This window comes from Gavialis gangeticus, unplaced genomic scaffold (genome assembly GCF_001723915.1).
Source record: "Gavialis gangeticus isolate Ggan-Ray unplaced genomic scaffold, GavGan_comp1, whole genome shotgun sequence".
In the NCBI taxonomy this organism is placed as follows: domain Eukaryota; kingdom Metazoa; phylum Chordata; order Crocodylia; family Gavialidae; genus Gavialis; species Gavialis gangeticus.
Window position 1 is genome coordinate 54,601,404 of NW_017729032.1, and position 12,254 is coordinate 54,613,657.

At 40.3% G+C, this 12,254-nt stretch overlaps 1 protein-coding gene across 3 annotated transcripts in view; it reads left to right on the forward strand.

The window, feature by feature from the left end:
• The window catches only part of LOC109302590 (neurobeachin-like), a 494,933-nt gene that overhangs the window by 377,099 nt on the left and 105,580 nt on the right, over positions 1–12,254 (forward strand). For all 3 annotated transcript variants that reach the window (XM_019524185.1, XM_019524186.1, XM_019524187.1), the window contains exon 12: positions 10,623–10,775. In XM_019524185.1, coding sequence (XP_019379730.1) covers positions 10,623–10,775 — 153 coding nt within the window. The remainder of the gene's footprint in view (positions 1–10,622; positions 10,776–12,254) is intronic.

Here is a 12,254-nt window from a genome sequence, read left to right on the forward strand (position 1 = left end):
GAATTGTTTATCACAGAACAAAGAGATACAGCTAAGAATAATCAGATGAAAATTTTAAAAGGATAATTTAGGCAATGTAACATGAAAACTTACTGAGCAGGGACATTTGTTTGGTTGTAGATCAGTTTCTTAAGGAAAGCAGAAAAACTTCTTACTTAGGATTCTTATAGTTAGACTGCAAAGCACTAGAAAGTATATAGTAGAGACAATCATGAATTGGCAAGAGGATGAACTAGTTGACCCTCTAGGCCCTTTTCATCGCTAAAGTCTTGTGTTTCTTAGTGATAAATCAAGAATGGGTATAGCAGCTAATTGTTGCTGTTGTTTGTAGCTTAAGATACTAATGAACTACATTTCTCAGTGCCATGACATCAGGGCCAACTTCTCCCTGAGGCCTTAAAGTTCATTCTACAAGGTGAAAGGAAAAGAAACTATTCTTAATGCTAGAACTATCCCATTTCTTGAGATCTAATGTGCTGCTGCTTGGAATACTTAATATACTTTTGCCCATTTGGATCACATACTCTTGCAAGATTCTTAATCTCTAATATAGATTGTTAGCGCTATTGTAACATTCTGACAATGCTGATTTTAGTCTTTAAACATTGGATAGGGTTACATTTGAAGAGCCTATTTTGAAAGAAAACTAAATTGAATAAGAATTGGCGATCCATATTTAGCTACCTGATAAATTCTAATCCATATATGATAAATCTGGAAGTCATTGAAATGAAAGTGAGAGCAACTAGATGTAGAGAGGTTACCTAATGGATATGAGAGAGACTACCTAATGAATAATTACAATGGTAAAGATCACAGAGTCCTTAAAAATAAAGTGTAACATCCTTAAAATTGAATAGAATTATGTGCGGTATACATTGTACATATAGTCAATAAAATACCTGAATGTTCTTAAGTTTTTTTGTTGGTCTAATAAAAGACCTGGATCTTGAAATAATTTATGATAGAAAAGCAGACTTTGAATTAAAACTGTTTTGATAGTATTTTGAGGTTTATTTGGAGAAAGAAAATGAATGAGCTAATCTTTTTATTTGTGAATTTTGGTTTGTAATATTAAATTCCTAAGCAGCAGAAACAAACTCCACAGCATTACTCTGCTCAATTGTTTCACCTCCAGCCTTAATATGTATCTTCTAAAAAAACCCAGTTTTTTTAGTACACTATTAAAATAATGAAAAACAGGCAGCTGCCATTTGCATGTATTATTTTGAAAAACTGCAGTTGTCTTCCTCTCCTTCTCAATCTCTGCCCACCCTTCCCCTTTCTCTCTGTGTGCATGCGCATACATGTGCATTCAGTGTCTTCATGAGCTTAATTTTTTCACATTTAGATAATGAAAATAAGGTTGTGGTAATCTGAGCCATCCAAAAAAGCATGCAGTAATTTCCATTTAATGCCACCTCACAGATCATGGCATAGGGTACACCACCTTTGAAAAACATAGTCAGAGAATTATGTGCAATAGATGGTTAAAGATTTACTTACATGTTTTTGTTCAGTATTTTTATGCTGTTTGGGTTTATTTTCAAAGAGACTCATTCACCTGTATTGAATAGAACAGAATTAATACAGTATGGCTATATTAGCATGGTAGCACACAAGGGAGAACCTAGATAAAATAGTTTATTTTATTGTGTCTCCCTTTATTAATGTCGACCTTCTCCTGTGGTAATCAGTACAAGCTGGAAGAAGAATGACTGTTAGTAGGGTGACCTTTCAGGAAACAAGTCACCCGGAAATGACCATAACTTGGCCAGTCAGCTTTCACATCTTTTTTTCCCCCCTCCTTCCACTCCCCCCTCCAGTTTTTGGTAACATTGACATCTAAAGAATCTGCTGTTCAGGCACTAATCTTTCCTAATGCCTCTCAAACTTGTTATGTTACTTTTTGAATGAAGCATGTAGATGTCAGAAAAGGTAGCTATGACATAGTGTCATTAAGGTGACAGTGTAAATTAATATAGTTAATGGAGGTACTCATGACTGACTCAATGATCCAATATGAGGCTTTTATGGAATTAATGGACACCAGGGGATCAACCTTTTGGGGGAAAAAAGAACGAAAGAAAAAACAAGAAATGGCAGCTTTAAAACCTTGCAGTGAATTATATTAGAAAAGTGAAAACGTCTGTGTTGGATTTGATTTCACTGGGAGACCATAAAATGGTATATTCTTAGCAAAACATATTAAACTGAAATGTCAGATTTGATGCAAGTGGTATACAATTATGATAGTGTTAATAGTGGTCTTCTATCACCCCAAGACATATTTTTAAAGTTTAATTTCTCAGCAGCTTGGATTTGTCACAAGCTTATAAATTAGAAAATGTGTTTTGGGATGTTTCCTCATACAGAGACACCATGCATATAATACTATTAACTATACCTTGGGGTTTTAGAATAGCTATTAAAATAAACTAGAGATCACATTTACAGACATGAAATGTCTATTATAATATTCATTTAACCATTTTTTTACACCCCTTGGTAGCTTTACTGAATCATTCTTCATTTGAGATGAGCCAAGCTGCAAGGGCTGCTTGAAAGGTAGCTGACTATTAAATGATAGAAAGCTAACCTGTCTTATTAGAAGTGTGAATGAAAGGGGAACAGAGGAGGTTACCAGCTTGTGAAATGTCAAGGAGAACTAGACAGAAATTACTGCAAATGGATTTAGATCACTAGAATCCCCAGTTTTATTAACTCTTTGAACTTTATTGTTGTATGAAATTACACATGACATGTTATACAGTCTGAAAGACTTATTTGGACTCTTTGATACATTTTGGCAATAGCAAAGAAGCCAGTAAATATCACTATACAAAATTATACTTAGGTTGAACACAATACAATAATATATATTTAAAGTAAAAAAAATCTTTAATAGCTGCCTTTTTTGTTTAATATTTATTATTTATGTCACTTTTCTCTGCATTTGCCCATTTTATACCTACAGGCTGCCACAGGTTTTAAGGATGCTTTTTGTGTTACAATATAGAAGGTATCCCATTTTCTGCTGAGCTGTGTAGACTCTTGTACTGTTCAAAGTGGCTGGAACTTAATCAGATAGTTCTTTGAGATTTGGCTTTCTCTAATTTTTTTCACGCTGAAAATGATGTTTTTTCTGAAAACAGTTTCTCAACCACATCTGTTTCAAACAGTTAAATACTTCATAGCTTGAACAAGCAGCTTGCTTAGAGAAAGTATTGACAGACACAAGTTCCTGGGGTAACTAGACTAGTAGGTCCCAGCTTCTGGTATGCATACCATACTGATACTTCAGATCCTGTTACTGGTATTCTGAGATTTTCTTGCTGTTACTATGTTAATGATGAGCTTTTTCAGCAGCGGTTCTCTTCCAATGTGCAGAAACTGGAATTTGTGGTAGTCCATGTTTTGTGGCGAGTTGTAGAACACATATACATGGACAAGAAATTAGAGATACTGGCTGGAACAGCTAACGTATTAGTTTCTGTAATACAACCTATGAAGTCAGTGGAAGATGGTCATTCTAGTATTTCTTCAAGGCTAGGGAATTTCGCATAAACTGCTACAAGTGATCAGCAGGGATCTGCGTTTTCTGTTTGCCACAGGAAAATGTGGATGTTTTCCGTTTAAAGAGAAAAACATGGATTTTCCCCTTTTAAGGAGAAAAGCGCAGATTTTTTTGCCTTTAAAAGAGAAAATTAGAGTGCCCTTGTGCCTGGTGCCCCTCACTTCAGACCCACAGCTCTGCTGGTGCCCGTCATTCCCAACCCACATCTTCCTGGGCCCTACCAGTGCCCCTCACTCCCCACACACAGCCTGCCTGTGGGCTCAGGGCTCCCCACCCTGCTGCCTTCTCCTCGGGGCCTCCGCAGCCCAGCAGGCAGGACCTGCTGCAAGAGGGCAGACCTAGGCAGAAAGGTGAGTCCTAGTTGTTGGCTTTTCTCCTTTAAAGGAGAAAAATGTGGAAAATGGCAGCTTTCCCTTTGCAGGTAGGTAGAGTTCCAGCCCACAGGGGGCACCACATGCATGTGTGCTGGATTGAGGCCCCCACAGTAAGGTTGAGAAGGTATAGGGCAGGGCATTGTGTGGAGGCCTGGGGCTAGGAAGGGAATGTGCAGCCCCAGGACCTAGCCAGGGAGTAGGAAAGAGCCACGGGCAGCTCATCCAGGAGATGGTGAGGAGGCTAGCTCCCTACCACTGTGCGCACTTCTGGGGGGAGGAAATGGGGGAGAGGCACATGCCCTCCTAGATCTGTGCATGGGGCGGGGGCAGATATGTGCTGCCCACTGCAGGCTTAGTGTTCCCTGTCCTGCTGCTCTTCCCCTGGGGCCTCTGCAGCCTGGTGGGCAGGACCCAGTGCAGGTAGCATTTAATTTTAATCACAGACAAATGTGGATTTTGTGTTGTTTAATCAGAAAATGTGGAGGTTTTAAGAAGAGAACCTGGATCCCTGGTGATCAGAAACCAATTCAGATCTGTAATATAACAAAAGTTCAGTGCACATCTTGGCGGTTCATGCAGATGAAAATGTTAGAAAGATAACTGCCCACATTGGTTGCAGGCCTGCTGGTGACTAATCAGTCCAATTGCAGAGAGGCAAATCCTGCTGCAGTGGTTACACATGTATGGCTGATCGCTAAATGAGGGTGTATCTTTCCTCCTACTCCTCTTCTCCTCAGTGAAGGCTCTGCATTGACATTCAAAGAAGGCTGTTGCCTTTTTGATTTGGAGCTGCCAAGCATCCCAGTCTGCAGCCTGTGTTTCCCTCAATTTGTGATCAATACCATAGGCAGAAAAGGACATCTTCAGAGTGTCTTGGAAGCGCTTGCGTGGGGCCCCCTGTCACGTTTCCCCATCATCAGTTCCCCCTACAGCATTGCCTTTGGTAGGTGATTTTCATCCATCATGGCCATGTGGTATATAATCTACTTTCAAAATGGCTGAAACTGGTTTAAGATAAATCTGGATGGATATAGTATCATACTTAACTAGTTTAGGTTAAGTCCCTTTATTGACCTGTCCCTGATCCCCACAAGATTCAAGTTAACTCACACTCATTCCCAGACGCTTTGCACATCCCCCACAAACCTCCCCTATCACAGGGTGGGCAGGTTAGGCTTGGCCTAAACTATCTACTACAGCTGAGCAGGGAAGCATGGTTTAGTTCCCCCTAGTTTCTGGTCTGCGCCACTGCAGACATGTGGCTGCATTTCTGGAATCAAAAGTGACTGTCTGTTCACTTGCTAATCAGTTCAATTTACGCAGTTTAAACTAACTTGTGAAGATTGAATCGATTCAAAAAGCTTTGGGCTTTTTCACTGTCTGTACTTAGCCTAGGTTGCAAATATTTAATTAAATGAAACAGAGTTCAATGCATTCAGATTTTGTAACTATAATATTTGGTATGCACAGCTTGGAAGTAATCTACCATGGCTTCCAATATTTATGGATAATAAGCCAAAATGGTATATTCTAGAGGGAGTCATTGCACAGTTCAGACAGATAGTTTTACACTACTTCATGCTAGATTTGCATTCATATACCCTGCTGATCTCCAAGCTAGCAAATTTTGGAGGTGGTTTGGGGTTGTGTTCACCTTAAAGATGAACTTCCTATTGCTTTCTGGCTGTGATGAAATTTAATTTTGACAAATTTAAATGAGAGTTTTGTCTAGTCCCTACCAGGCAGAGGAGTGGCTGTTAAAGCTTTTCTTAACATGTGTTAATTAAAAGCTGAAGTTGAAGGGATATAGTCAAACATGGACAAACTTTGGCTTAAACTGAATATATCAGTAGGACTGAACTTCTCTGGGTTCCAAATTATCCTCACTTCTCACAAATTTAACATTATTTGTGAATATGAAGTATTTAAAAGGTTAGATTTAAGCATAAATTAAGCTTGTTAGACTAGGGGCCAGATTCCATTCCATCTATTAGATGTTTAAGTAGATTTAGGCACCACAGTGTAATTCTGTCCCACCCTGTTCAAGTCCTGAAAATTCTTTAGTCATGAACTTTTGTAACATCTTGCCCTTAACTCTGAGTCACAAAAAAGCAGCAAGGAGGTGTAACACTCATCATCCTTTTCCATTAGCTGTTTTTCATGGATTCAAGCATGTGGAATAGAATCACAATTAGACTCTTAAATCCATTTGGAATAGAATCTGGCCCTACGAAGCTTTAGTATATGCCTAGTAACCAAATAACAAAGGACTGGAAATTAATATATGTTACATATATATTTAAAAAGATGTTAGGGATGTCACTGGAAACTGAGGACCAGACATCTATGTCAGAACAGTACATTGAAGCAGCATTTGAAAACAATTCTAGAACATCTAGATAAACATGATAAAACAAACCGTCATTACATTTGTGAAGGAAAATCATAATTGTCCAATCTACTTTAATACCTTAGCCATGTCCACAAATCTGTGGGTGAAGGAAAACCAACTGATGTTCATTTGGACTTTCAAGAAACCTTTGATAAAATTCCTCAGAACAGCCTTTAGGGCCCCCCTATACATTACAGGTATTGTGCAATGAACTGGTTAATTGCATAAATACTTGGACTAGGGATGGATATTACACATAAACTAGTTTAAGTGATCAGAAACTGGTTTAAACCTGTAACAGAACAGACATTCAGTGCACATAAACCAGTTTGAGAATGACTGAAACCGGTTTGAGATAAACCTGGTTGAATGTAGTATCGGATTTAACTGATTTGGCTCAAACCGGTTAATGCAATGTCTGTCCCAGACCCTTTGCTGGTTTAAGATAAACCAGACTCTCCCAGCATCCCAGCATACTCTCTGGGCTGGGCATGGCTTTCTACTCCACAGCAGGGCTGGTCCCTCTCCTCTGCTTCCTGGCTGGAGCTCCAGAGACTGTGGGCTGCTTCTCCCCATACCACCACCACTCCTTGCTAAGCAGGAATTCCCACTTCCCCTCTGCCTTGCTGATGAGGTATCTGTGTATTAGCTAGTAGACCATATGCTGTCTACTTTCCATGCTGAACCAACAGGTAGAATCAACAAGCAGAATCAACAAGTAGCTGGTAATGTCCCTCTGTTGTTTTCTTAATTGGGTGATAAACACTGTTATCAATTCCCTGCTGGGCTAATCACAGCATCCTGCTGGAGCCTGGCCACTCCACTCTCAGCTCCATGCTGTGGAAGGAAGGGAGGGCTGCTCTAGTATCCCCTGTCTTCTAGCCTGAGCCACTGCAGGCATGTGTCTGCATTTCTGGGATGTCTGTCCAGTTACAAAACTGATTTAACCTAGCCAGCTTAAACTAACCTGCAAAGATTGAATCAATTCAGACTTAGGCTTTTTGAACATCTGTCCCTAGCCTGGGAGACCAACTACATGTGCAAAGTATGTATTACACAATAAAAAAACTCTAACCAGCTATAAAATTATACCTTAAAAATGTGTACTAACTTTATAGCTGAGTGCTAGTGAGCTTTAATTTCCACATGTATCGGGGTGCACGATGCCCAGTGAAAAACACTTGGCCCCTAGGGATTGTGGCAGGTGGGATCCCCAAGGTCCAGGGGTTTCATATACCCCAAGCCCTAGGCTTTGAAATAGCTGTGATTCCCAGGTCCAGGGTTTTCATGCACCCCCAGAGTGGGGGAATCACCCTGTGGTGATCTTATGCCCCCATGGGTTTCCCCACTCTCTGAAGTTCCAGTGGAATCATCCTGTGGTGATTATCCAGCCCTGGGTGTTTTTCCATACCTCCGTGGTAGGAGGATTGCCCCTGCAGCAATCCTTGGGCCCTGGGGGTTTCCCTGCACCCTCAGAGTGGTGGGATCATCCCTGCAGTGATCCTCCAATCCCAGGGGTACCCTGGGCACCCCCACGACTGGAAGACCCTTAAGTGAGGGGGGCTCCTAGCTGCAGGAGCTTGTTTATTGCTGGTGCAGGGGGAGTCTGGGGTTAGGCTCCCCCTGTAGTGGCAATAAGGCATGATGGGAACTAATGCACAATTGTGTGAATCGCGCATTAGATCCCACAACACATTTACCTGCATGTGTAGAGGGGGAGTAAGAAAAACTAGATATTCTGAAGTAAGAAGTTAAATGTTATTATAAATTAGAGACTCAGTGGGCACATCTACACAAGACATTAGAAGCGCAGTTGACTAATTCTGCTGTACATTAGTGCATCATGGCAAAAGCTGTGCTAATGCTCAGTAGAATTAGTCAACTGTGCATTAGCATCACATAAAGAATGCGTGCTGGTGCTACTGTTCAGTAGCACCAATTATGGTGCATTACATTTAGTACCTGTTATTACAGGCACATTATGGCACATTAATGCATGTGTAGACCTGCCCAATAAGAGGCATAAAATAGGGTAGGAAACAATGACCAGTTTTCAAAGTGACCAGTTTTCAGTGGGATGCCACAAGATTCAGTGCCAGGACTGATATTTAATACATATCTGATTATGCTTTAGAAAATAGCAATAGGACAGGATGAGGTGGCCCGAGTAGGAAGGGAGAGCCTGGAGACCTTGGCAGCAACAGCAGTGGTAGGGGGAAGGCACTGGGCTGGGAGCTCACAGGGCACACATCTTCCATGCTACATGCCACAAAGTTGGGTGTTCTCTATGCTGCAAGGTTGTACTGCCCGTGCACATGCTGTTCCAGATATCCAGGGGTCAAAAAAGCCTGCGGAAAAAAACCCTGGAGCAGCGCACACACGGGCAGCATGCGCTGCTGAAAAGTGGAGCCAGTGCCACCCAGAGCCATGCTGTGGCTGCCAGCCAGGCTCCACACAGCAGAATCGCCACTGCTCCAGCCCTGGGAGATCCGCAGGACCCCATAGTGCTAGCCCCTCAGCCTTCCCTACCGCCCTTGGGGTAACTTACTGTGTGCCAAAATGCATATAGCATGGGTGTTCCCTGGGGACAAGTAGCTGCAGCACAAGGTGTGCCACTACTACTTGTCCTTAGGGAACCAAACATCTGTGCTGGTCTGGATGTGGCCATAGAGTCCCTCAACAGTCTTAGAAGGCATGGATGGAGGGTCACGAGGAGAGGAAAGAATATGCTTTCAACCATATCAGAATGAAAAACCCTTTTTTAGGTTTCTTCAGAGGTAAACTAACTAGAGGTAATAATATAGCCAAGTTAGGCTTGCCAGTCAGTAGTCAACTTTATTTTACTCTCAAAAAGATGCTCATGTTTTTAGATACAGCACTGGTTTACCTTTTACTGTGTGAAATATTTTTTAAACGTATAGATTCATGTAGCTAATAAATTATGTAAAAACCTGTTAATGCAAGATCAGACATGTCTCATTTGATTACTGTTTTACATTGGCTAGATATTAATTAATGGTATATGTTAGTCTAATTGAATTCATGTATTTTGTAATACAGTACAAATGGTATAAAAAACAAGATAAGTTGCACTAGTAAAATACTAAAAACTGTAACATTCATGTATTTTTTAATGGTAAAACTTGAAAAGACCTCATCTGCTTTAACTGCTCTATTCTCTATAGAGTTGCAGATCAGATTTAATTAGATACTTTAGTGTCTGTGGTGATTTTTTATGCTCTGTGTATCTGCAGCCTTTGAACGGACCACAAAGAGATTCAGGTTTCAGGTGCTGTGTCATCAGTTTTGATCACGTTACACAACTGAATGCCCTAATGCTTTTAACAATGTCATTTGGTGAACTTAATCCCTATCTAGATATTAGAGAAAAAGATGGGGGGCTTTAAATGTACAGCTTTTTTCTATTATAGTAATTCAGTACAAGCCACTTAAATAACAGACATCTATGAATGCAGAAATTTATGGTCTAAAAGTCATAGTATTTCTACTTAAACTTCTTCAAAGTGTTATAAACTTCACACTAGGCACTAACTAAATATTAATACAGGCACAGATATGCTTTGTTTTCCATTTACAGGAATTCTCAATTCAAGTTGCACATATTTCAGTTTTAAAGGAATTTTGATGTGCTGGCAGCTTTCTTTCTGTTTACATCTTTTTATTGCTCTGACTGCAGAAAAGTCTGCTAAGTTTAATTTGTTTTTTCTGCTTCATGTAATCAAACCACCACCTCTTTGCCCATAAAATTAAGTGATATCTTTATTAATACAGTAGATAATATTAATAGTATATTGGTAAAGTAATATTAAGATTAAACTTACATTACCAGCATTCCTTTCTGTAAAAGCTTGACAGGTTCATCCTTTAAAATGTTTTGTTAAATAGCGGTAAAAGGTATAGCATAATATGTTAAGAATGATCAGAGAAAATTTCTTCTGTGTACAATCCTGGTATAATTTCCTAGTTTACTAACTTGCGTGCTCTTGTAACTCATAATTTATGGAAATGGATTGATATTTAAATCAAGATCTGTTCAATATATTATTATGCAATGTCTTTTCAAAATTAAATACAAGAAAAGGATTACAAAACTATTCTTGTCCACAAAATTATAAATAATGCAGAAATTATTTTGCTCAAATAGGAACAGTTATCTTATAAAGTTACTGTGACAGAAAAAGAAATGCTGAAAACGGAATGTATCATTCAGCTGCCTTGTTACTTATGCAGTGTAACCTGCTGTGCTTTTCCCTACCAGGAATTAATTCCAGAGTTTTACTATCTACCAGAGATGTTTGTCAACAGTAATGGATATAATCTAGGAGTCAGAGAAGATGAAGTTGTTGTGAATGATGTTGAGCTTCCCCCTTGGGCAAAGAAGCCTGAAGACTTTGTCCGTATCAACAGGATGGTAAGAGAGATTTTTGTTAAGCGTTAGTAACAAATCCAGTATTTTAACAGGCTTACATACAGCTCGCTTTTCACCTCTGCAGAGCTAGGTTTAAAATTGTATGAAGAAAGAGTGGGGGAGGGTTTCCATTCAGCTCTTATTTGACAGAACTCTTTATTGTACAATGGATTTTCCTTTAATGAGGACCAATAATGGAATTGTAAATTCACTTATTTGCTCCCTTGGGAGAAGGCAGTCTGACAGGCATCATTTGGACTATGCAAAATATCCTGAAAAATTAAGAGCCCAATCCTGTAAAAGACAGAGCATGCCCTGCAAGTGAGCACAAAGAAAATTTAAGGTCTGGAGGATAGAGATCTTGCAAAAAATATTCCTTGCATGATTTGATCCTTCCTCCTTGAACATTCAAAAGGAAATGTTTGTGCTGGAGTATCGGACTAGTATGTCACCAACTGTAGTCTCTGAATGGGCTTTTTTTCTGACCAGTCATCACAAAGTTTGCAGAACTTGGTATTCAAAGAGTTGAAAGGGACTTCCAGGATCATGTAGTTCAATTTCATTTCGTGCAAACACTTTAATCTGTCATGTATATTTTGCTTTAAGAAAGTAATTTTCAATAAGTTAACATACTTGCAATGGAAAATATCAACTGAAGAGAATTTAAGAGGAGACTATTTATTCTTCCCTGTTTGCAGCAGTGGTATGTCATGACAAAATGGCTTGATTTATAGTTTTGATCTCTGTATTTAGCCATTTTTTCTGAAGTGTAATCTATGCCGGGGGTGCTCAACCTCCAGCCCACGGGCCAGTTGTGGCCTGCGGAGCCATCACATCTGATCCCCTGATCTCCCCATAGGTCAGAAAATTTGGCAGTGGGGGGGCAGTGGCCATTATTAAGACGACCCCCCTGTCAGATTCCCAAACCCAAAGACCCATGTAGCTCAACCCCCCCTTCTTCCTCCTCCCCCACCCCCACAGCCGATTGGGATGAGGCCACGTCCCCTCCCCCACAACCAACACCAGGTTGTGGCTGTCCATCCCCTTCCACTGCAGGGCTAAGCTACACCCTCTCTACCTTTCCTTCTTCCCCCATGCCACCTTTCCCCCACCAGGGTTGGGTTGAGGTGAGTCAGGCCCCCTTCCCCTCCCAGCCGAGCTATCCCTCACCCCTCTTCATGTGGCCAGATGTGGACCACCACACCTGCCTCAGAACTACCAGATCCAGCCTGCAGATAGACAAGCTCCAGCTCACAAGACAAAAGTGTTGAGTACCACTGATTTATGCCATTCCAATCTAATATGACTGTTTGGAGGTGTTTATTCAATACCATATTATGAGACTCAGATTTGGTTTTTCATATGCATGAGTGATTAATACTTTGTTCATTTTGCAAGGTTGGTTTTTGTAAATACAAGTACTATCCTGCAATGCTGTTATTTACTGCATACCAACGCATGTGTAGATGCTTAAGTGGCTGG